Source organism: Ictalurus punctatus, chromosome 14 (assembly GCF_001660625.3).
Source record: "Ictalurus punctatus breed USDA103 chromosome 14, Coco_2.0, whole genome shotgun sequence".
Classification (NCBI taxonomy): domain Eukaryota; kingdom Metazoa; phylum Chordata; class Actinopteri; order Siluriformes; family Ictaluridae; genus Ictalurus; species Ictalurus punctatus.
The window spans coordinates 9,101,605-9,119,777 of NC_030429.2; the positions used below are offsets into that span (position 1 = coordinate 9,101,605).

Sequence of the window (18,173 nt, forward strand, 5' to 3'; positions counted from 1 at the left end):
GCTAAGCCTTTTTCAGAAGGTGGCATGTGTTCATTGTCTGTGTAAGATCTTAATTGATGTGAACTCCCAGAAGTGTGAACAGCACTATTTCAACAGTAGTCTCCCTTGTACTCAGAGGTGTTCCTACTTTGTTATTTAAAAGAAAAAAAAAGAGCGCAGCTTTCACTGACGGCTTGATATGAATTTCGATCTCAGTGGCAGCCTCGAGGTGTCAGTACAAAACCATTTATGATTCCTGACGTCAAGCGTACACCCCACCCCTTCATTTCTCCTGTACGTTCAGGCAACTGCTTAAACGCTAAGCTTTCGACACATCGTTTCTTTGTTATAGTTTAATTGACCATTCTATTATCAACAGTGTTGTATAAGCAAACCTAATATCCATGGATTAGCCTTAATGCTTTGTAGATCGCTGTTGTGATAGCTGCAAAATGGAACAACTGGGACGTGCGATATGGCGGAAATCACACACGAGATTCTTCTTTGTGACAATTTTGCTGTTGTTTGAGAGAACGATTTGGGCGCAGATACAGTGGTCAATTTATGAAGAACAGAATGAAGGTACCCTGGTTGGGAATATCGCCAAGGATTTAGGTATCGACTACAGAATCCTAAAGGAGCGAGGATTACGCATGGTATCAGCCTCGGCAGAGTCGAGGTTCAGGGTAAATCAGGACGACGGAGGACTGTATGTGAACGGAAAAATAGACAGAGAAGAGGTCTGCGCGGGAGGCAGCTCTTGTTTGGAAAATTTAAAAATTGTTCTTGAAAATCCACTGGAGATTCATTATATATCAGTACATATTTTGGACATAAACGACAATGCTCCGAATTTCATTCAGAAAACAAAACATTTGGATATTGGAGAATCAGCCTTACCGGGGACACGATTTCAGCTGCAAGCCGCTCACGACCCTGATAGTGGAAGCCATTCTATTCAGAATTATAAATTGAGTCACAACGATCATTTTCGATTAGAAGTAAAAGATCGTGATGAAGACGGTAAAATTCCTATTCTGATATTGCAAAAGCAGTTAGACAGAGAAGCGGCGCAGAATATAAAATTGTTATTAACCGCTGTAGATGGTGGAAAACCACCAAGGTCTGGAACAACAGAAGTAATCATAAATGTGCTGGATATAAATGATAACGCACCGGTTTTTACTGAAGATGCCTATACTGTAATGCTACACGAAAACGTACCTATTGGCACAACAGTAATACAGCTGAACGCCACAGATTTGGATGACGGCTCAAATGGTGAGGTTGTTTATTCGATAAGTAATAATATAAACAAAAAATTACGCGAACTTTTTGAAATATCTCCGATGACTGGCGAAATCATTGTGATGGGAGTTTTAGATTTTGAAGTTAAAGACAAATATGAGATTGATATTCAAGCATCCGACAAAGGCTCTGTACCAATGACATCAGACAAGACAGTAACTATAAAGATTGTAGATGTAAATGACAACGCACCAGAGATAGAGGTAACATCATTTTCAAGTGCCATTCCAGAGGATTCCAGATCAGGGACTACAGTTGCTTTGATAAGTGTATCTGATTTAGACTCTGGGGTCAACGGAAAAGTTTCTTGTTCAGTACCTGAGGACATGCCTTTCAGGCTTTTTTCATCCTCACATGATAATGTTTACTCGTTAGTTACATCGTCAGCACTTGATAGGGAAATGGCATCTCAATATGATATTACATTATCTGCAACAGATGCAGGGAACCCACCATTGTCATCTATGAAGACTATAACTGTACAAGTATCAGATGTAAATGATAATAATCCAGTGTTTATTAGCTCCCCATACTCGTTTTATGTAATGGAAAACAATGCTCCAGGAACATCTTTATTTTCTGTATTTGCTTTTGATCAAGACTCAGATGAAAACGCAGTAATAAACTATCAGATATGGAGAGATAATCTTAAAGAGAACAAGTACACATCTTTTATCAATGTAAATTCTGAAAATGGCATCTTATACGCGCTCAAAAGTTTTGACTTTGAGACAGTAAAGACGTTCCAGTTCCACGTGCTCGCTACAGATTCTGGATCTCCGCCATTAAGCAGCAACGTCACAGTGAATGTGTTCATTCTGGATCAGAACGACAACGCTCCAGTGATCTTATATCCAGTCAGTGCTAACGGTTCTGCTGAAGGTGTGGAGGAAATTCCCCGCAATGTCAACGCAGGACATTTAGTGACTAAAGTGAGAGCCTATGACGCAGATATAGGATACAACGGCTGGTTATTATTTTCACTGCAGGAAGTGAGTGACCACAGTCTCTTTGGTTTGGACCGCTATACGGGACAAATAAGAACCCTTCGCTCATTCACAGAAACAGATGAGGCTGAACATAAACTAGTCATACTGGTCAAAGACAATGGAAACGTTTCACTTTCAGCAACAGCGACACTGATTATAAAAGTTGTGGAGCCGAAAGAGGCTTTTGCAACTTCTGACGTTAAAAACACAGTAAAAGAAGAGGAAGAAACTAATGTTACATTTTATTTGATCATTACATTGGGCTCGGTTTCGTTTCTTTTTATCATCAGTATCACCGTGTTGATTATAATGCAGTGCTCCAAATCTACAGACTATTCCTCCAAGTATTTGCAAGACACAAATTATGACGGGACACTGTGTCACAGCATCCAGTACAGATCCGGAGATAAACGCTACATGTTAGTAGGACCCAGAACTAGTATCGGTTCTACTCTAGTTCCAGGCAGTAATAGAAATACCCTTGTGATACCAGATCGCAGGAGGAGAACATCTGTTGAGGTAAGAAGACTTACTTACAAAGGCAATTCTTTGGTTTCTAGGGTGTGCCTTAGAAAAATACGCCACCTCTCCCTTTATAAGGAAATAGGCGATGTTAACTGACAGGCTACATGGGTAAAAAATTAATAGATTTTAATTGATTAGCATTATTTAAGCAGTCCCTGCTCCCAAAAACAAAGACACAATGGTAGTGTTTCTTAAACAGAAAAACAACAGTGTCTATAAAAAATACGAGTAGGCAGGGGTCAAAGCACTTAGCCGTGATTGTAAATTTTAAGCTTTGTCGGAATCACTCCTACAAAGAAATGAGCTTGGGCATTTTCTTGCAAATTGTTTGGCTGATGCAGAATCACTAAGGAAAAATGCAGGTGGAAGGCACGTGATAAATAAACGTACTTAAATGCAGCCTACCTTTTTTTTGTTCATATATTTTTGTGCAACAGAGAATTATTTGTGCCCCTCAATTTATTTAGTTATGAATGTCGTTTAATTTTCATTTTATTATTTATTGAATCGTTTAATATTTATTTTGTGGTTTCGTTTTTGTTTTGAGGAACTCGTGTTATTTAACATTTTTCTAAAATATGCAACACAACGTCCCCAATAGTGGGCGTGTGAAAAGACTTTTAATACACCATAACCAAAGCTATGTAAACGTCATAGAACCGTCCATCAGTGAGTAGAAAGATCGGCGAGCAGATTTTGCCCGCTGAGCATACATTCTCTAAAAACTTGCGCTAGACTTTTTGGTTCTTAGCAAAGCAATCGAAACATTCAGGGAAAAGGTCTGGGGGAAGTTTGTGAATTGTTTAACATCGCTTTTTATCAGCTTTCACACCTAGATAGTACAAAATATGAATGCAGTTAATTTAGAGAAATATTCACATAAGATTTGCGGGGTTAAAATGAATAAGCTCCGATTGAATAACTCGGTCAAAATCGCTGACAGAAAAGTACTAAGGGCTGCTAGTCGCTGCCCAGGGTACTAGCAATGATCACGTTATGACTTTGAACTGAGCGTGACACTGTGTTATTTACTGTCTCAAATATTTATAGTTAGTTCGTTAATAGTTAGGTATTTAGTTAGTTATTTTAAGGCATGTTCTATACAATCCTGTCCAGTTGCAAACGACAAAGGCTACACCATTAAAATGTTTGCCATCAATTTCTTCCTTCTAAAAATTCTCAATGAAAAATTCTCAAAAATTATCATTATACTTTTAATTCGCGAGGTGTCAGCAGACAACTAGAAGAAGGTTGGTGACGTAAATATAACACGGTTGTTGTGCCCGCCCATTCAGTGGCCTCGTATATTTGCTAAATATGAGACGGAATAAAGAGAGACTGTGATTTAGTCTTACAGTACTTCACAGTCTGGTATAGAGGATATTATGGACAAATCTTCATTAAGACGGATTCATTTGTGGTGATTTTCATGTGGACTTGTTGTAAACGTTCAAAATGGAACAAAGGAAAGGCGCTTCATGGCGAAGGATACATGTAAGACTTGCCTTCATGGTTGTATCGTTGCTGTTTGGAAGAGCGGTATGGGCACAGATACGGTATTCTGTCTCTGAAGAGCAGAAGGATGGCACCGTGATTGGAAATATTGCAAAGGATTTAGGAATTGATGCAAGAAGCTTAAGAGAGAGAGGATTCCGCATCGTGTCATCCTCAGGGGAGTCACTGTTTAAGGTAAATCAGAATGACGGAGCGTTGTATGTTAGTGGAAACTTAGACAGAGAGACGGTGTGTGAGAAAAGCACATCGTGCACGATCATTCTCAAAATCGCCATGGAAAATCCACTGGAGATCCATTATGTGACTGTAGAGATTATAGACGTGAATGATCATGCTCCTGTTTTTACTGAAAAAGAAACGCTCTTAGAGATATGGGAGTCGGCGTTGCCCGGAACCCGTTTTCAGCTTCAGCCAGCACGCGACTCTGACAGCGGATCAAACTCTATTCAAACGTATAAACTCAGCCAGAACGATCATTTCCGACTCGAAGTCAAAGATCGTGATGAAGACGGCAAAATTCCGATTCTGATATTACAGAAGCAGTTAGACAGAGAAGCTGCGCAGAATATCAAATTGTTATTAACCGCTGTAGATGGTGGAAAACCACCAAGATCTGGAACAACGGAAGTAATCATAAATGTGCTGGATATAAATGATAACGCACCTGTTTTCAGTGAAGATGCCTATTCTGTGATGCTGCACGAAAACGCGCCTATAGGCACAACAGTAATACAGCTGAATGCCACAGATTTGGACGACGGCTCAAATGGCGAGATTGTTTATTCCATTGGCAATAATGTAAATAATAAATTACGCGAACTTTTTGAAATATCTCCGATCACTGGTGAAATCATTGTGAAGGGAGTTTTAGATTTTGAAGTTAAAGACAAATATGAGATTGATATTCAAGCATCCGACAAAGGGCTTGCACCAATGATATCAGACAAGACAGTAACTATAAAGATTGTAGATGTAAATGACAATGCGCCAGAGATAGAGGTAACATCATTTTCAAGTGCCATTCCAGAAGATTCCAGATCAGGGACTACAGTTGCTTTGATAAGTGTATCTGATTTAGACTCTGGAGTAAATGGAAAAGTTTCTTGTTCAGTACCTGAGGACATGCCTTTCAGCCTATTTTCATCCTCACATGATAATGTTTACTCATTAGTTACATCGTCAGCACTTGATAGGGAAATGGCATCTCAATATGACATTACATTATCTGCAACAGATGCAGGGAACCCACCATTGTCATCTATGAAGACTATAACTGTACAAGTATCAGATGTAAATGATAATAATCCAGTGTTTATTAGTTCCCCATATACGTTTTATGTAATGGAAAACAATACTCCAGGAACATCTTTATTTTCTGTATTTGCTTTTGATCGAGACTCAGATGAAAACGCAGTAATCAGCTATCAGATATGGAGAGATAATCTTAAAGAGAACAAGTACACTTCTTTTATCAATGTAAATTCTGAAAATGGTGCCATTTATGGATTAAAAAGTTTTGACTTTGAGACAGTAAAGATGATCCAGTTCCACGTGCTCGCTACAGATTCTGGATCTCCGCCACTAAGCAGCAACGTCACAGTGAACGTGTTCATTCTGGATCAGAACGACAATGTTCCAGTGATCTTATATCCAGTCAGTGCTAACGGTTCTGCTGAAGGTGTGGAGGAGATTCCCCGCAATGCCAACGCAGGACATTTAGTGACTAAAGTGAGAGCCTATGACGCGGATGTAGGATACAATGGCTGGTTATTATTTTCACTGCAGGAAGTGAGTGACCACAGTCTCTTTGGTTTGGACCGCTATACAGGACAGATAAGGACCCTTCGCTCATTCACAGAAACAGATGAGGCTGAACATAAACTAGTCATACTGGTCAAAGACAATGGAAATGTTTCCCTTTCAGCAACAGCGACACTGATTATAAAAGTTGTGGAGCCGAAAGAGGCGTTTGCAACTTCTGACGTTAAAAACTCAGTAAAAGAAGAGGAAGAAACTAACGTTACATTTTATTTGATCATTACATTGGGATCGGTTTCGTTTCTTTTTATCATCAGTATCACCGTGCTAATTGTAATGCAGTGCTCCAAATCTACAGACTATTCCTCCAAGTATTTGCAAGATACACATTATGATGGGACACTGTGTCACAGCATCCAGTACAGATCCGGAGATAAACGCTACATGTTAGTAGGACCCAGATCAAGTATCGGTTCTACTCTAGTTCCAGGCAGTAATAGAAATACCCTTGTGATACCAGATCGGAGGCGGAGAACTTCTGGTGAGGTAAGAAGGACTTATTTAAAAGGGCAATTCCAGACTTTACCCATTACATTAAGTTAAATCCAAACGATGTGCAAACAATGGGAAATTAATCTGCTTCTGCAGCTGAACGCAAAAGGGTACGGTCACTTCTGTGTGCCCCTGTAAATTCGTTATATTTTACTCACAACCATTGTGCGTGGTTATACCATCAGTATATAGTGTTTGCAATTTAAAAATCAGCCATCCTATTCAAACCAGCAGAAAGTGCCCCAAACGCCAAGAAGAGATGAAAACTCTCACTCTAACCATTTAAAAGTAGCATAATGATACAGCAGTGCTTATATATCCTGTAGTTATTGCTTTAGTCCATTTGCCATGATTGGCCAAATGGATGTGATTGGGTGTTATTGAAAGTTTGAAATTTTGTATTGTTTGTATGTATGCATGTATGTAGGTATGTATGTATGCGTGTGTGTATGTTATAGCTGTTTTTTATGTAAATTCCATCCCATTCATTTTAACGTATCAGATTAATCTCATGAATGACCTGGTCAACATCTGTTGAGGCAGGATCAGGTCTGTAAGGGCATGAAAACATGCAGCCACTGAGGCTGCTGACAGAATAGTGCCACGGGGCATTCGTCGCTGTCCAAGGTACTAGTTCTCGGCGTGACATTTTTGTTACTATTCGTTACTCTCTTACAGATTTTTTAAAAAATAATTTATCTGTTTGCTTGGTGTTAGGTAATTTATTTAGGTGGTAAGTAATTGAGTTTGGTATTTTGTTGTGGATTCTACCAAGTCCTGTCCGATTCAAATAAAAAAACGGCTAAACGGCTGAAAAACTTAATTGCTATGCCTACATTGTCTTGCATGTAAACACTGTAATTGCAATAAACATTTAATTCGCAAGGTGTCAGTATAGAACTGGAAGACGGTTCATGACGTAAAAATAAAATGCTTGTTGTGCCCGCCCTTTCAGTGACCACGGATATTTGCTAAATATCACGTAGAATGAAGTGAGAACATGCGTTAGTTTTAGGGCACTTTGTAGCCTAGTATAGAGGATATTGTGGTCGTACGCAGGATCAATTAACATTCGTTTGTCGTGATTTTTATGTGGACGTGTTGTAACCGCTCGAAATGGAACAAAGGAGAGGCGCTTCATGGCGAAGGATACATGTAAGACTTACATTCATGGTTGTATCGTTGCTGTTTGGAAGAGCGGTATGGGCACAGATACGGTATTCTGTCTCTGAAGAGCAGAAGGATGGCACCGTGGTTGGAAATATTGCAAAGGATCTAGGAATTGATGCAAGAAGCTTAAGAGACAGAGGATTCCGCATCGTGTCATCCTCAGGGGAGTCACTGTTTAAGGTAAATCAGGATGACGGAGCGTTGTATGTTAGTGGAAACTTAGACAGAGAGACGGTGTGCGAGAAAAGCACATCGTGCACGATCATTCTCAAAATCGCCATGGAAAATCCACTGGAGATCCATTATGTGACTGTAGAGATTATAGACGTGAATGATCATGCTCCTGTTTTTACTGAAAAAGAAACGCTCTTAGAGATATGGGAGTCGGCGCTACCCGGAACGCGTTTTCAGCTTCAACAAGCCCACGACTCTGACAGCGGATCAAATTCTATTCAAACGTATAAACTCAGCCAGAACGATCATTTCCGACTCGAAGTCAAAGATCGTGGAGAAGGTGGTAAAATTCCCGTTCTGGTCTTACAGAAGCCTATAGACAGAGAGGTAATGCAAAGCATGAACATGTTACTAACTGCTGTCGACGGTGGAAGACCCTCCAAATCTGGAACAATGGACGTAACTGTTCGTGTGTTGGATGTAAATGATAACATGCCAGTTTTTACCAAGGACATTTATTCTGCTCAGCTAAATGAAAACACACCTATAGGTACCACTGTCATACGAGTGAATGCCACAGATTTAGATGATGGCTCAAATGGAGATGTTGTTTATGCGTTTTCTAATAGTGTTCACAGTAACTTGCGAAAAATGTTTAATATAGATTCAATCACCGGAGAAATTGTTGTGAAAGGGCACATTGATTTTGAAGCAACGAGTGCTTATGAAATTGATATAACAGCATCAGACAAAGGTACTGTACCACTGACAACAGATAAAAGTGTGATTATAAAAATAGTCGATGTCAATGACAATGCGCCGGAAATAGAGTTGACATCACTTTCAAGCTCTGTTTCAGAAGATTCCAGACCAGGCACTACAGTTGCTTTGATAAGCGTGACTGATTTAGACTCTGGAATTAACGGAAAAGTTTTCTGTTCGGTTCCTGAAGATATACCATTTAAATTAATGCCGTCTTCACAGGACAATATTTATTCATTAGTTACTACATCATCCGTTGACAGAGAGAAGCAGTACGTGTATGACATTACATTAGTTGCAAAAGATGCAGGAGAACCGTGTTTATCATCGGTGAAAACTTTAACAATCTTGGTATCAGATGTAAACGATAATAATCCAGAGTTTTCTCTCTCCCCTTACACATTTTACGTTATGGAAAATAATATTCCAGGCATGTCGACATTCTGTATTTCGGCTTCTGACAGAGACACAAATGAAAACGCAGTAGTCACATATGAAATACTGAGAGAAAATGGCGATGATAATAAACAAATGTTTATGAATATAAATGCGGAAAATGGGTGTATTTACGCGTTAAAAACATTCGACTTTGAAAGTGTAAAAACGTTCCAGTTCCACGTGCTCGCTACAGATTCTGGAACTCCGTCACTAAGCAGCAACGTCACAGTGAATGTGTTCATTCTGGATCAGAACGACAACGCTCCAGTGATCTTATATCCAGTCAGTGCTAACGGTTCTGCTGAAGGTGTGGAGGAGATTCCCCGCAATGTCAACGCAGGACATTTGGTGACTAAAGTGAGAGCCTATGACGCGGATATAGGATACAACGGATGGTTATTATTTTCACTGCAGGAAGTGAGTGACCACAGTCTCTTTGCTTTGGACCGCTATACAGGACAGATAAGGACCCTTCGCTCATTCACAGAAACAGATGAGGCTGAACATAAACTGGTCATATTGGTCAAAGACAATGGAAACGTTTCACTTTCAGCAACAGCGACTGTGATCATTAAACTTGTTGAACCCAAAGAGACTTTTGCTGCGGCCGATGTTAAAAACGTAGTAAAAGAAGAGAAAGGAAACGACGTGACATTTTATTTGATCATTACCTTGGGATCGGTTTCATTTCTTTTCATCATAAGTATCATTGTGCTGATTGTAATGCAGTGCTCCAAATCTACAGACTATTCCTCCAAATATTTACAAGATACAAATTACGACGGGACACTGTGTCACAGTATCCAGTACAGATCCGGAGATAAACGCTACATGTTAGTAGGACCCAGAACTAGTATCGGTTCTACTCTAGTTCCAGGCAGTAATGCGAATACTCTAGTGATACAAGATCGCAGGAGAAGAACTTCTGGTGAGGTAAGCTGTAGCCTCATAAATTACAACTGTAAGTTCATTTTAAACAGTTAAAATGCTTGCATTACTATGGTGACTGTGGGAATACTTTCTAACACTACTTTTTCATTCGTTTTAATACGTTAAATGTGCGTAATGATATTGCACAACATTATTTTTGACCTAGTTTTTAATTGTCGTCCTCTTTTGAGTTTTGTTAGAAACTTTATTAAATGCATTGTGGGAAAACGCGCACCGAATAACGCTGCTCACAAAATTTCTGCTGAAACTTTACTTAAAAAGTTCCAAACAGCAGTTTTTTCGGGAATTGTTTCTCAGCTGTATTAACCAACGAACACCGTTTACGGTGATCATTGAATTGGCTCCATCGTTTTCTTGCAGTGAGGTATGAAATCGCACGGTGTCAGTGTAATCTAAACGAAAGCACTTCATGGGCTTGGCCTCTTAGTTGGTTATTTGGACCGCCTCATCCGTTGGTAATATTTTTTTCTAGTATCCTGCACCTCGCGGTCCATGAGGATTACTTTCACACATTCCATATCTGATCACTGCGTTGGTTCAGCCAGATTTACTTAAGAACAGCATTATGGGTACACACTCTGTGGATTGTGTCAGTTAACGTGGTCGGAAAGTGCACTAATTTTCTTTCAAAATGGAACAAAAGGGATCCGCATCATGGCGACTGAACCTGGTACTTTTTGCACTGTCGCTGCTATTTTGGAGAGTATCACTGGCGCAGATAAGATATTCCGTATTAGAAGAGCAGAAAAACGGCGTTCTGGTTGGAAATATTGCGAAGGATTTGGGTCTTGATCCCAGAAGTTTAAAGGAGCGAAGATTTCGTGTCGTATCTACTACAGGAGAGTCTCTATTCAATCTAAACCAGGATGATGGCGTCTTGTATACTACAGGAAAACTAGACAGGGAGGAGGTATGCGAGAGAAGCAGCTCATGCTTGATTAATCTAAAAATCGCGCTTGAAAATCCTATTGAAATTCATTACGTAGAGGTTGAGGTTGTGGACATAAACGATCATGCTCCGATTTTTCCTGAAATAGAAAAACGTTTGGAGATCTCCGAAAACGCAGTGTCTGGTTCACGCTTTCAGATACAAGCAGCACGCGACCCAGACAGCGGGACGAATTCTGTGCAAATGTATAAAATCAGTCATAACGAACATTTTCGAATCGAGGTTAAAGACAGAGGATCGGATCGAAAGATGCCCTTTCTAATTTTACAAAAATCGTTAGACAGGGAAACTAGTCCTATTCATAAGCTCCTCCTCACAGCGCTGGACGGCGGAAAATCGCCCAAATCGGGGACTATGGAGATAATAATCGATGTCCTAGATGTAAATGACAACATCCCGGTTTTTACAAAAGACTCGTATTCTGTGAAACTTAGCGAAAACGTGCCCATAGGCACAACGATAGCGCAGGTCAATGCAAGTGATCTAGATGATGGTGTAAATGGTGAAGTGTTTTTCATTTTTGGCCACGATGTAGACAGTGATTTGCGCAAACTTTTTGATCTGGATCCAGTCACAGGCGAAATAGTTGTAAAAGGTCAAATCGATTTTGAGCAAAAAGACCACTATGAAATCGATATTCAAGCGTCGGACAAAGCACTTGCACCACTGACAGCCGATAAAAGCATTTTAATAGAAATTGTTGACGTAAATGATAATGCGCCGGAAATTGAAGTGACGTCATTTTCGAGCACAGTACCAGAGGATTCTAAGTTGGGGACCACAGTAGCATTAATCAGTGTCAGTGATTTAGATTCTGGTTTAAATGGAAAAGTGTCCTGTTCTGTACTTGAAGAAATACCTTTCAGGTTAATGCAGACGTCACAGCATAATATTTATTCATTGACTACTGCGTCATTACTTGACAGAGAGAAAATATCACAGTATGACATTACATTAGTAGCCCAAGATGCAGGTCCACCAGTATTATCATCGTTTAAATCTATCACTGTCCAATTATCTGATGTAAATGATAATAGCCCAGAGTTTCCCCTCAACCCACACATGTTCTATGTGACTGAAAATAATGTCCCTGGCATGTCCATGTTCTCTGTATCAGCTAGTGACCGTGATTTAGATGAAAATGCCATGATTACCTTCCAGATTTGGAGAGATACTACTGAGCAAAACAAGTATACATCCTTCCTAAACATAAACCCTGAAAATGGAGAGATATACGCACTGAAAAGCTTTGATTTTGAAACAGTTAAAACATTCCACTTCCATGTTGTTGCTACAGATTCTGGAAATCCATCATTGAGCAGTAATGTTACAGTGAACGTGTTCATTCTGGATCAGAACGACAACGTTCCAGTGATCTTATATCCAGTCAGTGCTAACGGTTCTGCTGAAGGTGTGGAGGAGATTCCCCGCAATGTCAACGCAGGACATTTGGTGACTAAAGTGAGAGCCTATGATGCGGATATAGGATACAACGGCTGGTTATTATTTTCACTGCAGGAAGTGAGTGACCACAGTCTCTTTGCCTTGGACCGCTATACAGGACAGATAAGGACCCTTCGCTCATTCACAGAAACAGATGAGGCTGAACATAAACTAGTCATATTGGTCAAAGACAATGGAAACGTTTCACTTTCAGCAACAGTGACTGTGATTATCAAACTTGTGGAGCCAAAAGAGCCTTTTGCTGTGTCCGATGTCAAAAATGCAGTAAAAGATGAGGGGGATAATAATATTACATTTTATTTGATTATCACTCTAGGTTCAGTTTCAGTACTTTTCATCATCAGTATCATTGTGTTAATAGCAATGCAGTGTTCCAAATCTGCAGAGTATTCCTCCAAGTATTTACAAGATACAGCTTATGATGGGACACTGTGTCACAGCATCCAATACAGATCCGGTGATAAACGGTACACGTTAGTTGGTTCCAGAATGAGTATCGGTTCTACTATAGTTCCAGGCAGCAATGGGAATACTCTTGTGGTACAAGATCGCAGGAGGAGAACTTCTAGAGAGGTAAAGTATTGCTCATTCTAGGCCTGATGTGGATTTTTTGTATTTAGCATAAAATATACAATATAGATTCTAGTTATGAACTCATTAAATCATTTAAGCCTTATTTTAAGTAATGATCATGACACTGGATTTAATAAGAAGGAAATAAAATGCTTTAAGCTGTAATCCTAACTTTCAGCATTTCTAACTTACGATAGTTGTATGAACTCTCATTTATTTGCAGATGTGAAATATTGATTGGTGCTTGGTAGAATTTTCTATCAGTTTGTTGTGGTCAGTACGTAGTACAGTAGTTCTTTATTAGGGAGTTTTAATCACACTCAGTTAAATGCATTGAAGCACTCACTTTCCCTTGCTCTTTCTTTATTACTCTTTCTATTTAGCCAGTAGGAAAACGGAATGGCTATTAGATTACAGTATTTGAAATATTTCAGGCAAGGACTAATGTCATCTTTTGTTATATTTGTGAACTCATTCTCTTTGCTTTATTGTAATTTATTTATCTTATTCCGTGTGTCCCATCTATTAAGCTGTTTTTTTTATTCTTGCTTGCTCAGCTCTTTGCTGCCTGAAAGACAGACACTTAGACACATACACAGCCCAGTAAATTAACAGTGTAGTATTAGGAAGGCATATGATTTCATAAATAATTGTAAGAATTATGCCTTTGCATCTAGGCCCTACCGTTCTTGCCAGCTTACAAGCTATTCTGCTAATTGGTCTTTTTGGTAATTGTTCTGTTTCAAAAAAGAGTTATAATTTAGTTGTAATTTACTGCTTCTTTCTTTAAAATAGTAGGTTACATTGCACTTTTCAATGATTGCAGACCGACAAAGAAATCGTGGGGGGAAACAGGGTAAGATTTTTAAAGAAACTACATTCAAGTTCTAACTTATTTTTAAAATAAGTGACTGTATTTTCAGGAAAGAATGACCATTTTATTTCATATGTGAATAACAACGAACACATAGGCAATGTTTTATGTGCCATTTTAAACATTTATTTAATAGTTATTTGAATGTAATGAAAAAGCAACAAAATATTTTAATAATTTTTTAAAGTAGACTTTAAGCTTAATATATAGTTAATGCTACAAAGGGTTTATTTATTTTTATAATACATAAATTAATAATAATGTTTTGTAAAAAGATATGATGTGCGTTGCTGATCTGTGCATACAGAAAATTTTTGTTCAATCGGGCTTATTTAATACTATTCAGTTACTCAGTTAGCATCATCTGACTCAACTGGTTCAAATCATTGCCTTTACTTTCTGTCTTTAGAAAAAGTTTATTTATTATTTGTTATTATTACTTAGAGCTTATGTACTGTCTGTGCAAAGTTTCACCTGTTCTCCCAGTGTTTGGCTGGGTTTCCTCTGGATTGTCTGGTTTCCTGTCATTATCAAAAACATGCAGATAGGTGGGCTGATTATGCTAAACTGCTAAATTGAATGAGTGTGTGAGTGAGTGTGTGCTTGGTGCCCTGTGATGGGCAGGTATCTCATCCAAGTCACTTCTCAATCTTTGCACCTAATGTTACCAGGATTGGCTCAGAATACACCCAACCCTGACTGGTTACTGAAGGTGAATGAATGAATGAATATTTAAAGTAAAAATCTCAGAACAGTTTAAGGTATAAATTGGTATTGATGCTGTATAAGAAATATTGCCATAAAACATTCATAGATTCTGATAAAAAAAAAAAAAAAGATGTTAGAGATATTTATGTCTGGAATAGCAGTGCTCAATCTGTCTTTTAACTGTGTATAAGAGGTATACATACCTCTCTCTCTCTCTCTCTCTCTCTCTCTCTCTCTCTCTCTCTCTCTCTCACACACACACACACACACACACACACACACACACACACCTCTTTTTCTCTCCCGTTGACTCACTCCCTGCTCAGCCTCACATCTCCATTGTTCTCTTTCCTCCCTGTTTGCAGTTCTCCCTCCTTTGGTGTTTTTTTTTACAAGCCTTTAATTAAGTGAAAGTATTAATAAAAGGGATCTGTTTGAAAGTAGAATGTTATGCTGACTGCAGTCAAGCTGTGCTGAGAGCTTTATCCAGTGTGTGGCTCAGCACTATTTGTATTCCTGCTACTGCATTGTCCATGGTCAGGAAACTCCATTGCTGCTGCAGTATCAGAATTCTCACCTCTTTAAGGTTACGGTCTGCTGCGTTGAATTGGTTGCTCTGGTAACCAAACCTCATAGCCTGTATGCTTTTATATAAACTGAAGAGAGACAAAACATGAAACCACTCTGGGCTGGATTTACAAAGGAATTTTGTTCTGTTTTATGGAGTATTAAACTCTACTCTGTTTGAATGATATTGTACAGTCGATAACATGCAGATTATACTGTATTTTGTGTACATAACGACACACAAACTGTGCTTCTTTTCAACATATACATGCATTTAAGGATCGTGCAAAGAATGAGATCTCTGCACTGGAAATGAGGCTGATTATATATTTTCCTTTCATGGTTGTTTTTTCTGCTACTGCAGAATTTGCTAATATTATTGCTCTGTATTTGTATGATTAACAAAGAGTTTGCTGATAACCGTATTCTATAACAATTAGTGTGTCTGAAATGTAGCAAAAACTGTCTTCTTGGGCAGTATTCATGAGCAGTAAGTCATTCGGTCATGATTGTTTATAGCACTGTCTACCGAGATAGTTGTGTTCTGGCATGGGCACAAAATGTGTCACTATTTAAACAAATTAAACACAAGCAGGCAGTGGATACAAATGCACGAAGGATTTATTAACTCAAAGAAGCATGAGTAAACACACTATGGAAAACAAACATAATGTATTGGTATGCAAGGCAAATAAGCAATTATACTAAACACGATATTAAAACAACTGAACCAATGAAGATGAAACAGAAAGAAAGAAACACATTGAATCTGAAGCAGAGAAGTTACAAAATGTGCTCAGGTCATTGGTTGGAAAACACAAGTGTAATAAGTATAGGTCATGGTTGACGTGTAAAACAGTGTGTAGGAATGGGCTGAAAGTGAGCAGCTGGTCAGTGTCCGTGGTGCTGAACTGATGAAAGCATGGATGACCACATTGACATATGTGAGTGGGCTCGGTGATGTACTTGATAAGGCCTTACATCATAATGAGCGTTAAGTAACATAATATTAAAATTTAGAACAGATGTCAAGACAAAAGAAAAGATTTATTTTCTGTATTATGATTTAATACTATATATGTGCTGTGGGCAACATAGTGCTGCATCTGGTAGTGTTACTGTTTCACTGGTCTAGGTTGAATTTGGTCTCTGGCTGAGCTTAGGTTTATGTCTGTGTGGTGTTCCTGTGCATACTGTCCTGTGCCCATGTCGGTGTCTTCCTGGTTGTCTTGTTTCCTTGCATGCAAAAAGGATTCCAATAAGTGTACTGGCTGTGCTAAATTACTCCTAGGTGTGAATGTGTGTGTGTGATTGTGTGTGCATGGTTCCTTGGTTCCTAGGTGAGACTGGTGTCTCATTTAGTGTCTATCACTGCCTTGTGCCAAGTGTTCCCGAGATAAGCTCCAGATCCACAGTGACCCAAATAAGGATAAAGTGGTTACTAAGGATTGATTGACTTAATTACTACATGTTATGAAAGGAAATGTTCCCTACATTCAGGCCCACTATGATATCAATATTTTAGCACTTTGATTTTGAAAATGTGAAGTAAATTCTTATGTTTGTTAAGTTGCTTCAGCATCTATTATAATACAATCATTAATGCTTTTGTTCCAATAATAGTTTAAATAGTCAATTAGAGTCAATTAGGTCCATTCCATTAGGCCCATCATTGAATCAGGTCTGTGACCTTGATATACTGTAAGCAATTTCATTATTTAAAATGGGACTTGTGGTTTAAGATTCACAAGTGTGGCATGGAATTAGTTTTAAGCTTTGATGAGTATCTGACCTGCTGTAGGTCAGGTCAGTGCTCTGGTGACTCAAGTCTGTAGTGGGTAATGTCAGTTCTGTTTTTGTCCCAGTACTTCTTTTATCTGCAACTAACGTCAAGGGTATCCCTGTTTCTTACATGATTCATGAACCCAGACACCCCCCCTCCCCAACCACTCCAGAGGCTTCCTTCTGGGAGGACAGCCATGAAGACCAATTTGATGCAGTGTGCAGCGTATGGTCTGAGCACTGACATGCTGACCCCCCCCACCCCTTCAACCTCTGCAGCAATGCTGGCAGCACTTATATGTCTATTTCCAAAAGACAGCCTCTTGATAAGACGCTGAGCACATGCACTCAACTTCTTTGGTCAACCATGGCGAGCCCTGTTCTGAGTGGAACCTGTCCTGTTAAACTGCTGTATGGTCTTGGCCACCATGCTGCAGCTCAGTATCAGGGTCTTGGCCATCTTTTATAGCCTAGGCCATCTTTATGTAGAGCAACAATTCTTTTTTTCAGATCCTCAGAGGTTCTTTGCCATGAGGTGCATTGTTGAACTTCCAGTGACCAGTATGAGGGAGTGTGAGAGCGATGACACCAAATTTAACACACCTGCTCCCCATTCACACCTGAGACCTTGTAACACTAACAAGTCACATGACACCGGGGAGGGAAAAGGGCTAATTGGTCCCAATTTGCACATTTTCACTTATGGGTGTACTCACTTTTGTTGCCAGCGGTTTAGACATTAATGGCTGTGTGTTGAGTTATTTTGAGGGGACAGCAAATTTACACTGTTACACAAGCTGTACACTCACTACTTTACATTGTAGCAAAGTGTCATTTCTTCAGTGTTGTCACATGAAAAGATATCATCAAATATTTACAAAAATGTGAGGGGTGTACTCACTTTTGTGAGATACTGTATATCAAAGTAAACATTCCTGAGATGTAATTATGTGATTCAAGGCGTCTGTTGAAAATCTTACACCCACCCAGAATTTTGTACACACAAAGACTGACATATTGTATTTACATTTTAAGATACACTTTTTTGCATTATCATCTCAATAATGCTAAATCAAATTGAATCATATTTTGTTTTTGCAACTCTTCAATAAAAGAAAGAACTAGGTTTAAACTA

At 39.0% G+C, this 18,173-nt stretch overlaps 4 protein-coding genes across 4 annotated transcripts; all 4 read left to right on the forward strand.

Annotated features, from left to right (window-relative positions):
- The first annotated feature begins 316 nt into the window (after window positions 1-316).
- On the forward strand, window positions 317-2,897 carry LOC128634952 (protocadherin gamma-A11-like). Its single transcript, XM_053685925.1, has one exon. The coding sequence runs from the start codon at window positions 432-434 to the stop codon at window positions 2,895-2,897; it is 2,466 nt and encodes an 821-aa protein (XP_053541900.1). The 5' UTR covers window positions 317-431.
- Window positions 2,898-4,256: 1,359 nt separating this feature from the next.
- Window positions 4,257-6,677, forward strand: LOC128634953 (protocadherin gamma-A11-like). Its single transcript, XM_053685926.1, has one exon. It carries the CDS (start codon window positions 4,257-4,259, stop codon window positions 6,675-6,677), a length of 2,421 nt encoding a protein of 806 aa, XP_053541901.1.
- An 899-nt stretch (window positions 6,678-7,576) lies between these two features.
- LOC128628646 (protocadherin alpha-8-like) lies at window positions 7,577-12,451 on the forward strand. Its single transcript, XM_017485718.3, has 2 exons — window positions 7,577-10,103; window positions 12,368-12,451. Exons 1-2 carry the CDS (start codon window positions 7,743-7,745, stop codon window positions 12,386-12,388), a joined length of 2,382 nt encoding a protein of 793 aa, XP_017341207.1. The 5' UTR covers window positions 7,577-7,742; the 3' UTR covers window positions 12,389-12,451.
- Window positions 10,609-13,444, forward strand: LOC128634889 (protocadherin alpha-3-like). The gene has a single exon (XM_053685496.1). It carries the CDS (start codon window positions 10,753-10,755, stop codon window positions 13,126-13,128), a length of 2,376 nt encoding a protein of 791 aa, XP_053541471.1. The 5' UTR covers window positions 10,609-10,752; the 3' UTR covers window positions 13,129-13,444.
- The last annotated feature ends 4,729 nt before the right edge of the window (window positions 13,445-18,173 follow it).

Bases quoted from the DNA above. Each gene is read 5' to 3' on its own strand.
- LOC128634952 (XM_053685925.1), top strand. From the start codon at position 432: ATGGAACAACTGGGACGTGCGATATGGCGGAAATCACACACGAGATTC.
- LOC128634953 (XM_053685926.1), top strand. From the start codon at position 4,257: ATGGAACAAAGGAAAGGCGCTTCATGGCGAAGGATACATGTAAGACTT.
- LOC128628646 (XM_017485718.3), top strand. From the start codon at position 7,743: ATGGAACAAAGGAGAGGCGCTTCATGGCGAAGGATACATGTAAGACTT. The intron at 10,104-12,367 runs GTAAGCTGTAGC...TTGTTGCTACAG, and splicing joins GGAGAAGAACTTCTGGTGAG to ATTCTGGAAATCCATCATTG.
- LOC128634889 (XM_053685496.1), top strand. From the start codon at position 10,753: ATGGAACAAAAGGGATCCGCATCATGGCGACTGAACCTGGTACTTTTT.